The 22,387-nt window shown below is 40.9% G+C and overlaps 1 protein-coding gene across 1 annotated transcript in view; it reads left to right on the top strand.

The window, feature by feature from the left end:
* LOC126212752 (uncharacterized) overlaps positions 1–22,387 on the top strand; it is a 408,628-nt gene that overhangs the window by 253,605 nt on the left and 132,636 nt on the right. The window contains exons 13-15 of the mRNA XM_049940160.1: positions 12,500–12,609; positions 14,137–14,340; positions 20,646–20,747. Coding sequence (XP_049796117.1) covers positions 12,500–12,609; positions 14,137–14,340; positions 20,646–20,747 — 416 coding nt within the window. The remainder of the gene's footprint in view (positions 1–12,499; positions 12,610–14,136; positions 14,341–20,645; positions 20,748–22,387) is intronic.

Raw genomic sequence — 22,387 nt, 5'->3', positions numbered from 1 at the left:
TGTTCTGAGGCATCAAGGGATCACCAATTTAGTATTGGAGGGCAGCGTGGAGGGTAAAAATCGTAGAGGGAGACCAAGAGATGAATACACTAAGTAGATTCAGAAGGATGTAGGCTGCAGTAGGTACTGGGAGATGAAGCAGCTTGCACAGGATAGAGTAGCATGGAGAGCTGCATCAAACGAGTCTCAGGACTGAAGACCACAACAACAACAACAACAACAACAGTGCCAAGGACTTGAGGCAGATCTAAATTGATTCCTGCTACACATTTGGTGTTTTCAAATATTTAATTATTCCTTGGGTGTAGTTTTTGACAGCAGTTTCTGTAGTGCATTTGCACGAATACCATGTTTATTGCAATTCCAGAGTTCATTGTTGTCAAGGTAACTTTGGGCTCTCAAAGGCCCACTGATACTGACCGGCCACTGTGTCATCCTCAGTCCTTAGGCGTCACCATATACGAATATGGAGGGGCCTGTGGTGAGCACAGTGCTCTCCCAACTTTTGTCAGTTTTCCTGACTGGTGCCGCTACTTCCCAATCGAGTAGCTCCTCGGTTGGCCTCCCGTGGGCTGAGTGCACCCCGCTTGCCGACGGCACTCGGCAGATCCGGACCGTGGCCCATCTCGGTGCTAGCCGAGCCGCACAGCCCTTAACTTCAGCGGTCTGACTGGAACCGGTGTTACCACACTGCGGCAAAGCCACTGGCTCTCAATTTCGTCAGTTTCTCTCACATTTTGGAAAAATTGGAAAGAAGTGATACAGATGATAGTTTTCTATTTTTTTGTCTGTCTCCATTTTTAAATAGTGGTCTTACTTTTGAGACCTTTAACCACTGTGGAGTCAGACCTTCACTAAACAATAAATTTTCAATATGCGCCAAATCATCTGCAACCTGCACTGCGGTCTTTACTATTATTGAAACTAGTACTTCATCTACACTTGCTGTCGGTTTTGGTTTTGAGCTCATAGTCACGCTAATTACATCCTGTTCATTTTGCTGTAATGTTCGTGCTATAGGCACCTGTGTTGTTATGATTTTTTGCTTTGTGAATTTTAAGTTTAGTGACTGTTCTACTTTAAAAAATAGTCACTAATATAGTTTGCCGTTTCCTTCTTTTCTATATTATATTTTTCACTATTTTTCAGTGTTATTTCTTCCTCTTCTCAGATATACGGATTTCATTTCTTACATTCTCCCATAGAGTGGAAGCTCCAGGTTGGAATATTAAAAATATAAGGAAAAGATAGATGGCTACTGACCGTGAAGATGACGTGTCGAGTTGCAGATAAGCACAATGTTGTGCTTGTCTGCCACTCATTGTGTCTTCTTTACGGTGACTAGCAATCTATCTTTTCCATATATTGTTGAATTTATAGTTTTTGATTTGTTGTCCAGGTTACTGCATTTACAATTGGGTACGAGTTAGACATGTGTGAGCTGCACGACTGTAAGCATCTATGCTATGTGACGAGATGAGAGCATCATCAGTGACATCTGTGCTCACGGCAAATCTGCTCGCGATACCTAACAGCGTATTCTAGTGACCGTGTGTCCAGGCAAGCTAGGGACTGAACTGAAACCACCTGATACAGTGATATTCTGTGGAGTAAAAAGCACATGCCCTTCTACGATCTGTGAAAGATGATTTGCTTTTACAAAAACCAGACATTTATGTAATTCCCAGTCACTGTGGTAAAAGTTGCACAGGGCAGCCATACATATTGTTCAAGAACAGTGCATCGAACACCGGCAACATGTCCGCCTTCTACAGTCTGAGAAATCCCTGTGCTTGGACCTCTTCCTCTCGAACTTGTCGTCGGGAGGAGGTAATTTTAACTACCGTATTTACTCGAATCTAAGCCGCACTTTAATCTAAGCCACACCTGAAAAATGAGACTCGAAATCGAGGAAAAACAAAATTCCCGAATCTCTGCCGCACCTGGAATTTGAGACTCGAAATTCAAGACGAGAGAAAAGTCTTAGACCGCACCTCCAAATCAAAACAAAGTTGGTCCATTGTAACATGAGACACAATTGACGTCGAATGGATGAAGACACAGCTACAGTAGTTCGGTTCGAGTCGTAAGCTTAACAGTTAAGATTTACCAAGTAGCCATTGCTATGTGTCAGGCGCTCCGTCCGTATTTATACAGGCACCCTTCCTTTTTCATGTGCTTCGTCTGGTTTGAATAGATTGCTTATTTTTCTTTGATCTGATAAGTGCTGTTCTCTTTTGTTATAGGTGTTTACGTCACTCTAAGCTGAAACTGCATTATTGTACTATGTCATGCATTGTTTGTCGCATTCTGATAATGAGTGTTTACGACCTGTAGCCGCTCGCGGCATGGCTCGCTTTTGTGCGCGCTACCGCGGCTTACAATAAAAAAAAAGAGAGGAATCGTCTCATTAGTGAAACAATGGCAAGAGACTGCTATATGTTGTTACTTACACTGCTGCTTTCTTTGATAAAGATCAACAAGAAACAAATAATATACTGTGCATGATAGAAGATGTTCTGAACAAGAGTTTAGTGAAAATTTTTCTCCATTTGAAAATCTTTGCAGACGTCTCTTTAGTACATTACCTTCTGCACAGAAATTAGAGTCATCTTAGATTAAAAAATCTAGTCAGTTGCCGTGCTTTATTGATGACTATCACTGTTCAGCATAAGAATAATACGATAATAAACATGACACGATATGTATATTCTTCCATGTTTGCTGTTGTCTCACTCTAGTTTCGTAGTTTATTAGGCAGACAGGACTTAAATCAGATAGCAGCAAACACGAAAGAATACACGGCATTATGTTTACATCCTTCTACCTTTTCTTTTAATTTATTTGCTGACGCAGAGGTTTTGGTGCCAGTATTTATCTTTGTGCCTGCAAAGCATGCCTGTGCAGCGCTACATATATTCGACGGCAGAAGTTAGTTGTGGCGACACCTACCAACATTTTTCAGAACTTCCACTTACTTTGCACTCGATTCTAAGCCGCAGGCAGTTTTTTGAATTACAAAAACCAGAAAAAAAGCACGGCTTAGATTCGAGTAAATACGGTAGACTCCAGATAGAGCACTGTCTTTTTAGCCATCGACATCTTTTAAGTGGCGATCCTCCCCCGCTTTGTCTTCACTGCTCTCAGCTGTGGACGGTGAGACACCTTTTACTCGAGTGCCCCTATTTTACTCTGCTACGCGCCTGTCTACAGCTATTGCCTGATATATCTTCCATTTTACCAGATGACACGCACTCAGCCGATCGCGTCCTCGAGTTTATTAGTGTCTGTGAGATGATGTCGGTCATTTGAAGCTATTTTTGGGGAAAACAACCCTCTCTTCTATAGTGGTTTTCTAAGCTTTCCTTCTGTTTTTTAGTTTCCCCACTTGTTGAGTTTCGCTCCCATTGCTGCTGATTTCCATAATTTTTTTACCTTTCCCTAATCCACAGACCAGGCGCTAATGACCATAGCAGTTTTGCGCCATAAATAAAAAAATCAAATAAAAAAAGAAACTGGGACATCTACAGTAGCCGAACATTGTATTTCCACTGGCCATTCTGTGCTTTACGGGAAAGTCAACAATACTGATTACAGCCTCATCCTATTGGTATCCAGCGCTCAAGGAAGCTCTGGAAATAAAATTGCCAGACAACTGCTCAATCGAAGCAAGGGTTTGACAAACCAGTGATCCTTTGATCACTGGATTTGCATTGTCCAGTGCTACTGAGTGAACCGCTGTGCCTGTCACAAAAAGCCTCCTATGTTTTCAGGAATTTAAGTTCCTGAAGTTCCTTGGAAAACTTCAAAGGTGTGTTTTCTTGAGAATTTTTGAGAGTTGTATTGAACTGCCTTGGGATACTGATATTTCAGTTCTTAACTTCATGTACCATAAATATAAAAAATTAAAAATCCAGTTGCTGGGGAATGTCTTTGTGAGCCTAATACAGAAGTATGAAAAAGTTCTAGATAAACAGGGTAGGGCTTTCAATCATGTGAATATCAGTGAGGCCATGTTGGAAAGAGGTTTGTTTATCAGACCAACAATTAAAAAATTGCTGATTGATGACACTTTAGTATCTAAACTCATGAAAGAGTTGGATGCTTGCACTTCTTTCAAAGCCATTCTTTGTGGCTTTTTGGGCAACAGGAGGGAAGAGAATTATGTTTCCATTCTGACTGAATTTCTGGACAACTTCGAATTTCAGTAAGAGTACACTTTTAAGACACACCTTGATTTTCTCTGTCAAAATTATTATATGATTACCAATGAACAGGATGTATGCTTCCACCAAGACATGTTTCTCATTGAACATCACTATCAGGGAGACCACAGCCCTTTAATAATGAGTGTTTACTGCTGATTTTTGTTCTGAGAGACAGGCAAAGACATCTAATAAGGGAAAAGCATCAGTGTCCTTTTTTCCCAATAAACTGATGTCAAACTTTTGCTAATTATGATTATTATTTTGATGTGTGTGTGTGTGTGTGTGTGTGTGTGTGTGTGTGTGTGTGTGTGTTATCATCTGAAAAATGTAACATGATATATGAAATCTGCTTTCACCTCTGAATTCAGTGTCCCAAACTAAGTGAATACATCAATTTACAAAGCACACACAGAAAAAATTTCAGTTCATTGACTAGTGATGCTAACATTTAGGGCTGATGCCTGTAAAAGTAGTGGTACAGTTGGCCCGCCTGGAAGTGTTGAGGTGTTGACAATTCAAATCAAAGTATAAACAAATGTTGACGATAATTCTAAGATATCTTTGAATGTCTTCGCATACACGTGAATGTGCCCACCTTTTGAAGGCAAACAGTATGTGACAGATATTTGTCTTCTGTTCAAAGCAAGACAGTCAGTATTATGTGGCTTTCTTTGTTTTATCTGCACTATGGTGATCAAAACAAAAAGAAGATTATGTTGTCTTATCCAATTATGGTTCCAAACTCTGAGTGCAGTTTCCATACATCATTCTCTTCAAAACTATGGCAGTTATATTTGCATTTTCAAGTAGCCTGTACAAGGAAAGTATACAAATCGGTCAGGTCATAATGAAACATAAAATTAGGTGTTACCACTGAATGTAATCAAGATGGAAAATATTACTTACCACTTTGTATGGAACATGTTTTGGAGGCATTTTGTCATACTAACAACTACGGTTAACATTGCTACTGAATCAATAACAGTAATGAACGGCTGGGCACAGAGTAAAAGATGGTAACTGAGTGTTTTGTTTACTTACTCCCGTATAAGTGCCAGCTTGTGTGATGTTAACAAGTGCCATCTTGCGTCATTTGTACAAATGCAACAGCTCACAACTTTGAGATTCTGCTACTTCCATGCCACCGACAATGTGACTTACTACCTTTTTGGTAGAAAATCTGAAAAAGGATTTGTTTGGACTTGCTGTCTCATCATAATCAGCAGCAGGAGCCATTCCTATCAGTACCAGGTGTACCCGTATGAAATGAGCGATTTTTTGTGAAAATGAAACACTAATTTTGAATTGAAAAGTAAAAACATTTTATTCAAACTACTGACCATTACTTTCTATACATTTTGACCACCTTTCTGGCAATTTGTGGACACCATGCCAATAGCAATGTCCATCTTGAGAAGCAAACCAATCAGACACCCAATTTTTGACTTCTTCGTAGGAATCGAAGTGTTCCTCAGCCAGTGCGTGTCCCATTGATGAAAACAAATGGTAGTCGGAAGAGGCCAAGTCTGGTGAATACAGTGGGTGGGGTAGCAGCTCCCAGCCAAGTGTTTTGATTGTTTTGATTGTATCCTGAACCAGTTTTGCTTTGTGTGCAGGTGCATTGTCGTGTAAAAAAATTACTTTGCCATGTCTTCTGGCCCATTCTGGTCTTTTTTCAATCAATGCATAGTTCAAGTTGATCATTTGTTGTCTGTAGCGATTAGTATTCACAGTTTCACCGGGTTTTAGAAGCTCATGATACACCACACTAAACACAGAGCACTGTCTTCTTGCCGAATCGATCTGGTTTTGCAGTCGATGTTGACGGTTGTCCCGGATTAACCCATGATTTTTCCCTTTTAGGATTCTTAAAATAAATCCATTTTTCATCACCAGTAACAATTCGATGCAAAATTGATTTTCTTTCATGTCTTTGAAGCAAAATTTGACAAATGGTTTTTCGGTTTTCCATCTGTCTTTCATTCAATTCATGTGGCACCCATTTTCCACACTTTTGGATCTTTCCCATAGCTTTCAAACGGTCAGAAATTGTTTGTTGTGCAACATTTAGCATTGCTGCCATTTGCTTCTGACTCAAAGTATCATCTTCGTCTACTGTTGCTCGCAATTCGGTGTCTTCGAACTGTTTTGGTGGTCTTCCACGTTCTTCATTTCTTACATCTAAAGCATTATTTCTGAACTGTTGAAACCAGCTTTTGCGTGTTGCTTCTGATAGAGCACGATGCATTCAATGCGACACATTTGTATCTTAACGCTCATTTCATGCCGGTACACTTGGTAAATGATGTGAGCTCCTGAACCCAAATGTGCTCACAACTTTCTCTTCCATGAGGAACGAGCTTTGGTGATAATCAGCCATTTGACTCCATTGGTGTTCCTCGTGGTCTGCCTCTGTCTGCTGGACTGGCTTTGTCCATTGGGCACCATTTGTTCTGGCGACATGGTCGGACCACTGCCATTTCATAACGGCTCTTCTCTCCAGGATATCTTTGTCATCTGTTACTGATCTTTTGTCTTCTACACTCGTTTTGTCTTTCCTTGCAAAACCCAGCATAGAACTTTCCATGCTAAGTTTCCATCTTGTGTATTTGTGATGTGTTCAAGTCTAAATGACCTGGGTGACAATCTGAGCAGTTCTCTTAGGTTGTTCGCGGATGATGCTGTAATTTACCGTCTAGTAAGGTCATCCGAAGACCAGTATCAGTTGCAAAGCGATTTAGAAAAGATTGCTGTATAGTGTGGCAGGTGGCAGTTGACGCTAAATAATGAAAAGTGTGAGGTGATCCACACGAGTTCCAAAAGAAATCCGTCGGAATTCGATTACTCGATAAATAGTACAATTCTCGAGGCTGTCAATTCAGCTAAGTACCTGGGTGTTAAAATTACGAACAACTTCAGTCGGAAAGACTACATAGATAATATTGTGGGGAAGGCGAGCCAAAGGTTGCGTTTCATTGGCAGGACACTTGGAAGATGCAACAAGTCCACTAAAGAGACAGCTTACACTACACTCGTTCGTCCTCTGTTAGAATATTGCTGTGCGGTGTGGGATCCTTACCAGGTGGGATTGACGGAGGACATCGAAAGGGCGCAAAAAATGGCAGCTCTTTTTGTATTATCACGTAATAGGGGAGAGAGTGTGGCAGATATGATACGCGAGTTGGGATGGAAGTCATTAAAGCAAAGACGTTTTTCGTCGCAGCGAGATCTATTTATGAAATTTCAGTCACCAACTTTCTCTTCCGAATGCAAAAATATTTTGTTGAGCCCAACCTACATAGGTGGGAATGATCAACAAAATAAAATAAGAGAAATCAGAGCTCGAACAGATAGGTTTAGGTGTTCATTTTTCCCGCGCGCTGTTTGGGAGTGGAATGGTAGAGAGATGGGATGATTGTGGTTCGATGAACCCTCTGCCAAGCACTTAAATGTGAATTGCAGAGTAATCATGTAGATGTTGATGTCTAAAGCTGTAAGTCGAAAGGGGAACGAAACGCTGATGGAAAAACTATTTTGTTTTTACTGCAGTGTTTGACCTGCTGATAGTTGAATGTCTTCCAAATGGTTGCCAACCTAGCTTGATGCTTTGAAAGATTTCCAAACTTGTCTCTCCCATCGTGTGTACAAGCTGGCTGAGATGTATGCAGTCTCTGACAGTGTCCAGTAGTCTGTTTTTGGGTGGTATGTTCCCTTCTGCGTGCCATTTATTAGACACAATCTTTGCCTCGGAAAGGTTTTACGTTCAGTTGCACTGTCTTACATTCCGAGGCGAGATCTGAAACAGACATTTCCATTCCTTCAAACTCGTTCGCGAGTAGCTCCACATCGTCTGCAAATCTCAGGTCGTTGAGTGTCTTCTCTCTGATTTTAATTCCTCTTTCTTTCCTGTTCAGTTTTGATATTGCCACTTCCCGGGCAGTAGAGAAAAGCATGGGTGAGGTGGGTACATGTCGGTTCCCTCCTGTGTGAATTGGAAACTCATGAATTGGTTCTCTGACACTAACAAAAGCTTTTTGTGTACAGGGTACAGGATTTTAATGTAAACCACTTTCACCCCTTGCTCAGCTAATGTTTGCACGACAGCATGTGGACTAACTGAAACAAAGACCTTTTGAAAATTGACAAAAGCTATACATAGAAACATTTAGTGTTTGTTTGTTCTGCTTATCACTTCCTGGAGAACAAAAATATGGTATATGTGCTGAAGCTGCTTCAGAATCCAGTCTGCCTGATGGGCTGAGCTATATCAAAGATGGGACTTATGCAGTGTAACAACAATCTTGTAAAATCTTTGTACAAAGTGCAGATTAGGCTTGTGGATGATGAATTATTCTTTTATTGCAAGTTACTGTAGAATGGGGGGGGGGGGGGGGGGGGGGGGGGGGGGGGGATCTTACAAAACATTCAGAGATTGTAGCAACTTAGACAGTGACATGGGAGTGCTGTTCTCAGTTTATTGTTTATGCTGCTGCTATAGCAAGTACCGTATTTACTCGAATCTAAGCCACACTCGAATCTAAGCCTCACCTGAAAAATGAGACTCGAAATTGAGGAAAAAAAATTTCCCCGAATCTAAGCCGCACCTGAAATTTGAGGCTCGAAATTCAAGGGGAGAGAAAAGTTTTAGGCCGCACCTCCAAATCGAAACAAAGTTGGTCCATTGTAATATGAGACACAATTTAGGTCGAATGAATGACGATACAGCTACAGTAGTTTGGTTCGAGTCGTAAGCTTAGCAGTTACGCTTTACCAGGTAGCCATTGCTATGCGTCAGGCGCTCCGTCCTTATTTATACGGGTACCCTTCCTTTTTCACGTGCTTCATATGGTTTGAATTGATTGCTTATTTTTCTTTGATCTGATAAGTGCCGTTCTCTTTGTTATAGGTGTTTACGTCACTCTACTGTACTGTGTCGTGCATTGTTTGTCGCATTCTGATAATGAGTGTTTACGACCTGTCACCACTCGCAGCATGGCTTGTTTTTGTGCGCGCTACCGCCTCTTACTATTAAAAAAAAGAGAGGAATTGTCTCATAAGCGAAACAATGGTAAGAGACTGCTATTTGTTGTTACTTGCACTGATGCTTTCTTTGATAATGATCAACAAGAACTAAATAATAGACTGCGTACGATAGAAGATGTTCTGAACGAGAGTTTAGCGAAAAATTTTCTCCCTTTGAAAATCTTTGCAGACGCCTCTTTAGTACGTTACATTCTGCACAGAAATTAGTCATCTTAGATTGAAAAATCTAGTCGATTGCCGTGCTTCATTTCTGACTGTATCACTATTAGACATAAGAATAATATGAATATAAACATGACATGCTATGTATATTCTTCTGCGTTTGCTGTTGTCTCACTGTAGTTTCGTTGTTTATTAGGCAGACATGATTTAAATGAGATAGCAACAGCAACGAATACATGGCAAAATGTTTATATTCGTATTATTCTTATGGTGAAGAGAATACTGCATGTGATTCACAATTCATAAAAGTTCCTATTAGCAACCATCTCTTCTCACAGGTAGGAAAAAATTCAGAACGTAGAGTTGACCATATTGACAAACATCCCAAACAGTCTTGCCAGTCGGATTTTCGTAGTACATTGAAATGCTGCTACTTTCGAAGATGAACAATACGGAATTTGTATTTACTTTGTTGGATAATGTATGAAAATGCAGTGGTCGAAACTCGGGGCGGAGAAAAAAAGCTCGTCTTCCACTTTTTTTCTTTTCTTTTTTTTTTTTTTTTTTTTAATTTATTTACTGCCGCAGAGGTTTTGGCGCCTGTATTTATCTTTGTGCCTGCAAAGCATGCCCATGTAGCGCTACATATATTTGACAGCAGAAGTTAGTTGTGGCGGCACCTACCAACATTTTTCAGAACTTCCGCTTACTTTGCACTCGATTCTAAGCCGCAGGCGGTTTTTTGGTTACAAAAACCGGAAAAAAAGTGCGGTTTAGATTCGAGTAAATACGGTATCGGCAATGTTGCTTCACACGTGGTTCCTGAGAAGTGATTCAGCTCCATCAAATGTATTAAATTAATTTCTCTTAGCCAGTGGTTGTAACAGCAGTGTGTATAACTTGTCTCTTTATTAAAATGTATAATATTTGAATCTTTGTCAATATCATATACTTCATATACTCCTATAATATGCATATGGCTGTTTCCTATCTATACTCTTCTGTTTTGTGACTTTATAAAAATACCATTAATCACTTCTTTTGCATTTTTGCACTACTGGAAGCAGACTGGTTAATAAGACAATAAATTGAAACCTCCTTGCAGAATTTTAGTCTTATGCTAGACCAGGGCTTGAACCCGGAAGCTTTGCCTTTCGTGGGCAACTGCTTAACCGACTGAGCTGTCCAGCCACGACTCGTGGCTAGACCTGACAGTTTTACTTCCTCCAGCAACTCTCCTACCACTCGCAGTGTATAACTCTGTCAGTAGAGCAATTACCCGCAGAGGCGAAAGTCACAGTTTCGAATCCCGATCTTTCACCATTTTAGTCTGCTATGAAGTTTCCAATTGGTGCACCCTTCAGTGCAGACAGGAAAATCATTTTGTATGATAATAAATTCTTCATATCAGATTGCCCTCCATTGGGTGGGTGCACGCAACAACTGTGGTTATATTGGGTTAGATAGAGCAGCAATCAGTCGTAGAATTAAGTTGCTTTAGTATGACATTTATAGTCACAACGCAGATCAGATTTCGACCTGTGTCAGGTCATTATCAATGCAGTGCGGAATTGTAGCAGTTGTTCGTGCTCACGTGAATGCTTACACAGTTCAATCTTTGAATAACGAACAACTGCTACAATTCCGCACTGCATTGATAATGACCTGACACAGGTCGAAATCTGATCTGCGTTGTGACTATAAATGTCATATTAAAGCAACTTAATTCTACGACTGATTGCTGCTCTATCTAACCCAATTCTTCATGTGTCATAACTTATTCATGTTTCACAAATAAAATATTTATTTTCAATTTTTTTGCACTATTAAACTTAAAAGTACAAATGTGCTGTAGTTGTAATCCTCTTTAAAATGACAAATACTCTTTTGAGTCGAAATAAGAATTAAAAGATTAGCATCACATATTCAGTAAAAGTTATTTTGAATGTTCTTTTCATGTGTTGTACAGTTACAGTCTATAAATTATGAGCCCAGCGAATGGGTCTCTGCCGATCCATTGTGGATACGGGACAGCGGCCGGTCAAATATTTACAGAGGCAAAATTGCCCAATAGCCATATGTTTTGAGAAGTTATTTTATTTAGACAACTAGTTTTGGAATCTCAATAATGCTATCTTCAGGCTCCTATGATCCATGTACAGGCAATCTGATTTATTAATACTTGCATATTGGAGCCACCAAATCTGGATTCCGTGAATTTGTTTTTGGGGTGTTTACGTCTACTCATCCAAGTATTCCTTGGATCAATATTTTCCATAATACCTTTCTTTTATTTTTCTCAAACTCTTCAGTTTCTCCTGTTTTGTTGAGGCCTGAATATACTTCACTTTTATAACAATGTTCTATTCTTGAATTTCTCCTTTTACTGTGAGAGCATCTTTTTTTTTCTGTCCTTTAGTAACTGATAAGCTATTTCCATTTTTTGGGCTATGTTTTTTTTTAATTTATTTTATTTTTTTATCTAGACCATTCAGCTGTATTATTTCCCCTAATTACTTACTTTTATTCACTCTGTTGAGTCTACCATATGTTGCAGTTACCTGGATTTTTGAGCATTTTTAATGTTCCTTTATGAGTTCTGCTTTCTCTGAAGAAATTTGTAATCTCGCCTTATCCGCCATTAGTTTGTTCCGTGGCTGTCTCGAAGTTTTCAGAAAATATTGCTAAATCATTTGCAAAGCCAGACAGTTCAGTTCGACATTTTAATTTTTGTATCACAATTTGATTTCTTGGATTCCTTTATCTTGAAGTCTAACATTCCATTCCCTTATTATATTTTTCAGAAAACAGCTGAACAGGATCAGGAAGAGGCCATCACATTGCTTTAAACTAGTTTTAATTTCAAATTGTTCTGAAGTTTCTCCGTGGAATTTTATTTTGGACTTGTTTCTGCCAGTGATTTTTAATTATTGCCAAGCCTTTTTGTCTGCACAGAATTTAGAAATTATAATTGGTAAAATTAACTAAACATGTTGTATGACCTAAATTTACCTTACGTCACTCTGGTGATAAAGGTGGCAGTGTGATAAACTAAAGTGTCACAGCAGTGTATAACGGTGTTGCAGACTGTGACGTGGCGCCAAAGAGCAAGGTGCAGCTGGTGACGGACCACGAGTACCACGAGATCAGTGATGAAGAGAGCCTGCCACCACCGGCCGACAGCCCCTGCTTTGAGGTGAGAACGATGATGAAAGCTAATAAATAAGAAAATTATGTTCTTTGACAGATGTGAAAATTACCGAACTATCAGTTTAATAAGCCACAGCTGCAAAATACTAACGCGAATTCTTTACAGACGAATGGAAAAACTAGTAGAAGCCAACCTTGGGGAAGATCAGTTTGGATTCCATAGAAATATTCGAACACGTGAGGCAATACTTACCCTACGCCTTATCTTAGAAGAAGGATTAAGGTTGCAAACCTACATTTCTAGCATTTGTAGACTTAAAGAAAGCTTTTGACAGTGTTGACTGGAATACTCTGTTTCAAATTCTGAAGGTGGCAGGGTTAAAATACAGGGAGCAAAAGGCTATTTACAATTTGTACAGAAACCAGATGGCAGTTATAAGAGTTGAGGGACATGAAAGGGAAGCAGTGGTTGGGAAGGGAGTGAGACAGGGTTGTAGCCTTTCCCCGATGTTATTCAATCTGTATACTGAGCAACCAGTGAAGGAAACAAAAGAAAAATTCGTAGTATGTATTAAAATCCATGGAGAACAAATAATAACTTTGAGGTTTGCCGATGACATTGTAATTCTGTCAGACAGCAAAGGACTTGGAAGAGCAGTTGAATGGAATGGACAGAGTCTTGAAAGGAGGATATAAGATCAATATCAACAAAAGCAAAACGAGGATAATGGAATGTAGTCGAGTTAACTCGGGTGATGTTGAGGGAATTAGATTAGGAACTGAGACACTTATAGTAGTAAAGGAGTTTTGCTATTTGGGGAGCAAAATAACTTATGATGGTCGAGGTAGAGAGGATATAAAATGTAGACTAGCAATGGCAAGGAAAGCGTTTCTGAAGAAGAGAAATTTGTTAACATCGAGTATAGATTTAAGTGTCAGGAAGTCGTTTCTGAAAGTATTTGTATGGAGTGTAGCCATGTATGGAAGCGAAACGTGGACGATAAATAGTTTGGACAAGAAGAGAATAGAAGCTTTCAAAATGTGGTGCTACAGAAGAATGCTGAAGATTAGATGGGTAGATCACATAACTAATGAGGAGGTACTGAATAGAATTGGGGAGATGAGAAGTTTGTAACACAACTTGACTAGAAGAATGGATCGGTTGGTAGGGCATGTTCTGAGGCATCAAGGGATCACCAATTTAGTATTGGAGGGCAGCGTGGAGGGTAAAAATCGTAGAGGGAGACCAAGAGATGAATACACTAAGCAGATTCAAAAGGATGTAGGCTGCAGTAGGTACTGGGAGATGAAGAAGCTAGCACAGGATAGAGTAGCATGAAGAGCTGCATCAAACCAGTCTCAGGACTGAAGACCATAACAACAACAACAACAACAACAATGTCCTTCTTGAGACAGAATCCTCAGAATACATCTAGTGTACAAGTAAACAGTAGTGAGGAAACAACCTCAGGGTGAAGTGTTGTTCATGATTTTTGTGTGTGGATACTTTTTTTAGAGTAAAGGGTCTCAACTTTTTCGCTCGATGTAGCACACCTTTTGTTGGCCACAGCAGAAGTCGTTTGACCTCGGGCCGAGCCTGCTGGACGAGATGGAGTCGATGATCCGCGGACTCGGCAGCTCCGGTTCTGGCGCCGGCTCTGGCGCGTCCACGCCGCCCCCGCCCTCCCCACTGGACGAGACGACCAACGTCCGCAACGAGCTGCGCGAGATCGCCGCCAAGGTCACGTCGACCACCGGCCGCAAGAAGCAGGCTACGGTAAAGTGAATAATGATTTATTTGCCTCATTATGTACACTTAGTAATCAACAGGGGACATATAAACAATTAGTAGTAATAAAATTATAACTAATGAGATGGAGCCGAGCAGTTCTAGGCGCTTCAGTCTTGAACCGCATGACTGCTATGGTCGCAGGTTCAAATCGTGCCTCTGGCATGGATGTGTGTGATGTCCTTAGGTTAGTTCGGTTTAAGTAGTTCTAAGTTCTAGGGGACTGATGACCTCAGATGTTAAGTCCCATAGTGCTCAGGGCCATTTGAACCATTTTTGAGATGGAGCTGTATTCTAAAGTTCATATTTTTCCTTGTCAATAATACATTTACATACTGCTGCCAATGATGGGTGACATCCTGCTTCAATTATCAGATTGTCTTTATCAACTCCTTCACTGTGCGGCAACATTTCTGTGTCAGAGTATCGTGTAGATTGTTTTTCATCTCCAGCTTCATGTTTTTAGAATGTTCTTACCCATAAGCCTGTTGAATATTTTCATTCTGATGGTTGGAGCACCTGATTATAGTCAATGAATGGGAAGCATAAAATTGTGTGTCTCTTGCATTATTCAAATGATTCTGGTTTGCTATTTAAAAAATATTATCATCTCACAGATGTTCAGTGTTAAGTACAAGGCCTGTGAAACATTTCAAGGAATGTTTATAGATGAATGGGCAGAAACAACTCAACAGATAATACAATATAAAAACCAAACTCGCAGGATTTTTTTATTTTTTGCAGTATTTATGAAGGTTTTCTGTGTTCGCTCTTTGTCACACAGCACACATGTAATATGTAGTCCAATTCTACCCACGCTCAATCGAAGGTACAAGGAATGATTGGAAAGTAATGCATAATAATTTTTTTCTTCCTTGGTACTGCAACTGGAAGGTTGAAATTTCGCAACAGTAGAGTTTGAAGTTTGCACCACAGACGGTATTTTGTTTTCGTGTGCAGCTCTACTGAGAGTAGTCTGAACTACTAAACAAATATGGCTCAGATGTTAATATTGTCAACTTGTGAAGAGCTGCGGAGTGTAGTTCAATATTTTTGGGCCAAAGGACATAAACAAAGTGAGATTCGCAGGGACAAGCGTGGCAAGTGTGGAGATGACTGTACGGACTGGAGCAATGTCTTCAGGAAGTGTGCATTCTTAGAAGAGGGCTGTGTGAACCCTAGCGATTTTTCCACGCTCCAGGTGGACGGTAACATCTGCCATCTTGCAGAATGTGGGAGCCATCGAGGCAGCAATTTTGAATGACTGGTGTGCGCAACTGCAAACCTTATTGCAGCAGTTCAAAATTTCCTCCAGTGTGATGTATGAAGTTGTTCACGGCATGCCGAAATCTCGTAAAGTTAGTACTCACTGGGTGCCTAAGAACCTGGTAGACAACAACGAGGGCTAGTGAACGAGGACAAGCTCGGATCACTTGAGGTGTTACGCCACAGGTGGAATCGTCACTGGTGATGAGTTGTGGGTTTACTGCTACACACCCGTAACCGAGCAGGCCTCTATGGAATAGAAGTATGCTGGTTCCCCAGTACAAAAATAATTCTGAGTGACTCAGTTTACTAGAATAGTGCTTGTGACAGTGTTCTGGGATGTGCACAGTGTGTTATTGATGGACTTTGCTGAACAGGGAAGCACTGTGAATGGTGCAGCCTACATTAAAACTTTGGGTAAGTTGCAGTGTGCCCTTCATAATACGAGGTGCGGCTAGAAAAAAACCGGACTGATGCTGGAAAAAACATTTATTTACAATTATTTACAATTTCGTGTTGTCTCCTTCAATGTACTCTCCTCCTCGGTCTCTACACCGCTCCATACGAATTTTCCACTGTTCGTAGCAATGCTGCAGATCATTTTCGGTAAGTCCGTACATTACTTCCGTCGCTTTTTCTTTTACTGCTTCGACAGTCTCAAATTAGTTCCTTTCGAAGCTGACTTGACTTTAGGGAAAAGAAAAAAGTCACAGGGGGCCAAATCAGGTGAGTAGGGTGGATGATCTAAGATGGGAATGTTGTGTTTTGCCAAAAACGTCTTCACTGACAACGCACTGTGAGCTGGGGCATTGTCTCGGTGAAGGATCCGTGACTTTTTTCTCCACAAATCGTTCCGTTTTCTCCGTACTCGCTCACGTAGGGTAGCCAGGACGCTAATGTAGTAATGCTGATTCACTGTTTGTCCCTCTGGTACCCAATCAATGTGCACAATCCCTTTGATGTCAAAAAAAAACAATCATCATTGCCTTGAATTTCGATTTTGACATTCGTGCTTTTTTTTGTCGTGGAGAACCAGGAGTTTTCCAATGCATCGATTGGCGTTTAGTTTCGGGATCGTAAGTAAAAAACCACGATTCGTCGCAAGTAATAACATTTTGTAAGAAGGTGGGATCACTTTCAATGTTTTCCAGGATGTCAGAACAAATGATTCTTCAGCGTTCCTTCTGTTCAATTGTGAGACACTTTGGAACCATTTTTGAACACACTTTGTTCGTCTCGAAACTTTCATGAAGAATCTGCCTAACACTTTCCTTGTCAACTCCTGTTAACTCAGACACTGCTCTGATTGTTAAACGGCGATCTTGTCGAACAAGTTTACCGATTTTTTCAATGTTTGCATCAGTTTTTGCTGACAATGGTCTGCCAGTGCGAGTGTCATCACTGGTGTCTTCGCGGCCATCTTTAAATCGTTTAAACCACTCAAACACTTGTGTTCGCGATAAACAATCATCGCCATACACTTGTTGTAACATTACAAACGTTTCACTTGCAGATTTTTTAGTTTGAAACAAAATTTGATGTTAACACGCTGTTCTTTCTGTACACTCAACATTTTCCGACACACAGACAAAACGTCAACTACTTAAAACAGACGCCACGGGCAGACTGAGTGCAGGAGGCAGATGAAACTCGAGCAGTAGGCGGAGCGAGAGTCACGTGACAGGCCACGCGACTTTCAGCCTTATTGCATTCGTTTTATTGTTTCACCAGTACTAGTCCAGTTTTTTTCTAGCCACACCTCGTAAATGCCACTGCATTAATGCTGACTGTGTCGAGCTTCTTCGTAACATTGCGCATCCCCGTGTTGCTGCTCCTGTTTGTGAGAAAATTTCCAAATTTGGCGTGAGGTGCTCTAGCACACCGTACAGTCCGGACCTGGCATTGTCGGACTTCCGTCTGTTTGGTCCCGTGAAGAAATCCCTGGCAGGCCAGTGCTTTGCAACAGATATGGAAGTGAAATCGGCAGATCGCTATACTCCAATCAAACGGATTTCTACAAATAGGGCATATTGAAACTGATACCACAATGGGAGAAATGTGTTGAGAATGTTGATGACTATGTGGAAAAGAAGGTAAAAGATGTAAGTTCATTTGTGATTTTTGTTTTTGTTTTGTTATCTTTTAAACATATTGGCAATAAAAAATAATTGTGTATTACTTTCTGATCTTTCCCCCTATAACAAATTGCACCTTAAAGAATGGATTGCACCTTGTTTTTCTCTTTGTTAACAAAGTGACAAAAGAATCAAATCTGTAAGATCCTCAGCAGGACAAACAGTGTTTAAAACTAATTTATATTGTAGACAAAATAGCAAACCAAGGAAATTCAGATTCCCATTAAAGCACAGATAATGTTTTGGACTACTGTCTACTGCTCAGACAGCTTGACAAGAAAGTAAACGTACCGTGAAAATTACAAAACAAATGTACGTTCCATTCATACACCTTTTTACCCAGATGTTTCATTGTTGCTGCCTTCGGAACAAGAACCACTGGATGCTCGTTCCAGATCGATGATTAATGAATCCATTATTTCGTATCTAACAGCTACTGTGCAGTTATCTTCTTACAGTTTGTTAGTGTGACGTACGCAGGTGTCCCAGTCCACAGTGCTGATTTTGTGTGTTGTTTGCTGGATTGCTCTTTAAATGAAGTAATTTTGTCTACCACATATCTTTCCATCTGTGCCAACACCAGTTGTGTGGGATTAAAAAGGCAATGGTAAGGAGGTATTCTCATCACCGTGTGACAATGATGCAGAGCTATGGAATCAATTTCATATTTTTTTACCACTGGCATTTGAAATCTTAATGATCTCCAACATCTCTGCTCTTGTTTGTGTTTCAATATGTGGTTCGTTATTTGCAGCCATAAGACAATACCACTTTTTATTGGAAGGCAACAGCTGATGTGGAAACCATTCTCGAAATAATTATCCGTAATTTTCGGCATGATAGTTTGGGTTGCTTTTCAGTTTTGCTGCAAACACAACTTTGCTTTCAGCACAAATTTGATTGCAATGGAACTGGAATGACATATTTTTAGAAGCCTTCCTATTCTCAGTATAATTTTCGGGCTGCCTGTTGTGTGCCAAATAAAATTTCTGGTGTGGTTTTGATTTACCCAAGGCTCATTCAAGTAATACACAGCTGAAAGTCCTTCTGATCCAAATTCATGCTTGTTCTTAGAAATCATGTCCTACCAACAGCAATATCATTACACTTCATTAAAAATTTCCATTTGTCATTGGATTTTACATATTTAACTCCGAAGTTCTTCAGTATTCCTTGCATTGTATCCATGTTAGCTCATTTTACTGCCTTGGCTTACCCACAGATACTCGACTGCTTCTGAAAAAATGACGGTCGAAGTTTTTAAGGTATTTTCCAGGTACCTTATATGCCTTTCACTGCACAATATCCTCAGACGAAATGGTGGCTTCTTAATTTTGCTCCTCTTGTTTGAAACCCAATTATCACTTTTATTTTTATTTTTCATTTATATGCCAATGTCTTTAGGAGATTGCTACACGAAATGTTTTCCACTGTACGTTAGTATAACTTCACCCTTATTCATCTACAAATTGTGTGTCATAATAAATTTGAAAGAAAAAAAGAGAGAAAATTATTTGAAATTGTTTTCGATGAAATTCTTGTAGTCTGTCTTGACTGACAATTAAAGTCTGTTATCTTTTGTGCACGGTTTGCCATGAAATTATTGCCAAAGTGTGAACTCGTCACCAATATCGGTGACATTTCTTTCTAGAGTGAGATTCATACGAATAAATGTCAATGAGGTAAACCTGCCTTCACACAAAGCTTCTAGTGTTTGAAATTTCTCAGTCTACGATTGGTATCATACAAGGGAATGCACTAAATCTTCCTGAAGAGTAAACATATGAATAAAATATAAAACTTAATATAAGAAACACAAACACACACACAAAATTCAAGCTTTCGCAACCCACGGTTGCTTCATCAGGAAAGAGGGAAGGAGAGGGAAAGATGAAAGGATGTGGGTTTTAAGGGACATATCTGCCTGTGTCTGTATATGTGTATATGTGTGTGTGTGTGTGTGTGTGTGTGTGTGTGTGTGTGTGTGTGTGTGTGTGTGTGTGTGCGCGCGCGCGCAAGTGTATACCTGTCGCTTTTTCCCCCTAAGGTGTCTTTCCGCTCCCGGGATTGGAATGACTCCTTACCCTCTCCCTTAAAACCCACATCCTTTCATCTTTCCTTCTCCTTCCCTCTTTCCTGATGAAGCAACCGTTGGTTGCGAAAGCTTGAAATTTGTGTTTGTGTTTGTTAGTGTCTCTATCAACATACCAACGCTTTCGTTTGGTAAGTTACATCATCTTTGTTTTTAGATACATTTTTCCCACGTGGAATGTTTCCCTCTATTACAAACTTAATATAAGAATTGATATGAAAATGAAATATCAGAATATGAGAATTTAAAAAGACTATTCCGCTCGACGTACTATACACATACGTATTATACAATAAATTTGTGACACTTAGTGTGAAACTGTAATTTTACAATTAATGTAATGCCCTTGTATCCCCTAATTTGAAAAGAAAGATTCGTGTAGTGCCCTTTAGATAAATGAAAGAATAAAAACAAAATAAAAGAAATAAAAACTAATAGGGTTTCGAACACAGTTCACAAAATTAAGAAGCTGCAACACTCACCACTGTGCCTCCATTTCATCTGAGGGTATCGTGTGGTAAAAAGCACTTAAGGTATCTTGAAAACTTCGACCGGCATTTTTTCAGAAACGGCCAAGTGTCCACGAATAAGCTGAGACACCGAATGAAGTTCTCGGGATATCAGGTGCTGACACTTGGCGCATTCTCCTCATGAGGACCGATCGGCTAGCAGCACAGCTGTCTGTCGTGCATCCCCGGTCCGGAGGCCGTCGGTGCCGTCTCAGACTACTGTGCTGACCAGTCGTAACAGATACGTAGTAAGTCGGGTCGTCACAATTTGCTTCTCGTTTTGTCTTACAGGTGAAGCCCATCTCGGCATCGGACGAGAAGACTCTGGACAGTGCGATCGCGATGGCGCACGAGCTCGCCGCGCGCTCCATGTCGGAGCTGGACAGCGGCGGGGTGGCGGGCGGAGGCGGCGGGCCGAGGACGGGGTCGGGGGTGGGGAGCATGCAGGTAAGGGAGCGCTCTGCCGTCACTCGGAGGGCGACGGGGCGGAGGGCGGTCTCATCTCGTCACATTCACTGTAGGTGGGTGCCGCTGGCTGTGTTCCATTCTGTTCTTCTCCTGTCATTATAAGAGTGTAATGTGTGCATTGACTACAGCTGTAGCAGAGAAAATCTCGATGATTTGTAGAAGTTCTCTCAACACTCATTGTGAGACTGCATTTATAGTACCCCTGCCGTGGGCTACATATTGCCTGTTCAGTTGATGGGAGGTATCGAGGAAGGGTAGGTTATTCAGATCACAGAATGAGAAGGACCCACGTGCTCATTTCTCCCTGAGGACCTGGTGAGCTTTGACATCAAATCTTTATTTACTAACAGCCCAGTAACAGATATTATGTAGGTTGTTGGGGCTAAAATTGCTTTACATACACGTGTGTTCAAAAGTATCCGGACACCTCCATCGGTAATGCTGGAATTCGGTATGGTGTTGGCCTACCCTTAGCCTCGATGACAGCTTCCACTCTCGCAGGCATACATTCGATCAGGTGCTGGAAGGTTTCTTGGGGAATGGCAGCCCATTCTTGACGCAATGCTGCACTGACGAGAGGTATCGATGTCGATTGGTGAGGCCCGGCACGAAGTCGGCGTTCCAAAACATCGCAAAGGTGTTTTGTAGGATTCGTGTCAGGACCTTGTGCAGGCCAGTCCATTACAGGGACATTATTGTCGTGTAACCACTCTGCCACAGGCCGTGCCTTATGTACAGGTGCTCAATCGTGTTGAAAGGTGCAATCGCCATCCCTAAATTAGTTTTCAACTGTGAGAAGGAACAACGTGCTTGAGACATCAATGTAGGCCTGTGCTGTGATAGTGCCATGCAAAACAACAAGGTGTGCAAACCCCCTCCGTGAAAATCTCGACCATACCGTGACACCACCGCCTCTGAATTTTACTATTGGCACTACACACACTGGCAGATGATGTTTGCCGGGCATTCGCCATACCCACACCCTGCCATCGAATTGCAACATCGTGTTCCGTCATTCGTCACTCCACACAACATTTTTCTACTGTTCATTCGTCCAATGTTTACGTTTCTTATACCGAGCGAGGCGTCATCTGGCTTTTACTGGCATTGTGTGTGGCTTATGAGCAGTCGCTTGACTATGAAATCCAAGTTTCCTTACCTCATGCCTGACTGTCATAGTCCTTGCAGTGGATCATGATGCAGTTTGTACTTCCTGTGTGATGGATGGTCTGGATAGATGTCTGCATTTTACACATTACGACCCTCTTCAACTGTCGGCGATCTCTGTCAGTCAACAGGCGAGGTCGGCCTGTACGCTTTTGGGCTGTACGTATCCCTTCACGTCTCCACTTCACTATCACATTGGAAATAGTGGACCTAGGGATGTTTAGGAGTGTGGAAATCTCGCATACAGATGTATGACGCAAGTGACTCCCAATCACCGGACCACATTCAAAGTCCGTGAGTTCCGTCGAACACTCCATTCTGCTCTCTTACTATGTCTGATTAGATTAGATTAATACTTGTTCCATAGATCATGAATACGACACTTCGTAATGATGTGG

The sequence above is a fragment of the Schistocerca nitens genome, chromosome 11 (assembly GCF_023898315.1).
Source record: "Schistocerca nitens isolate TAMUIC-IGC-003100 chromosome 11, iqSchNite1.1, whole genome shotgun sequence".
NCBI classification, from domain to species: Eukaryota; Metazoa; Arthropoda; class Insecta; order Orthoptera; family Acrididae; genus Schistocerca; species Schistocerca nitens.
This window is presented reverse-complemented; position numbering and strand designations above follow the sequence as displayed.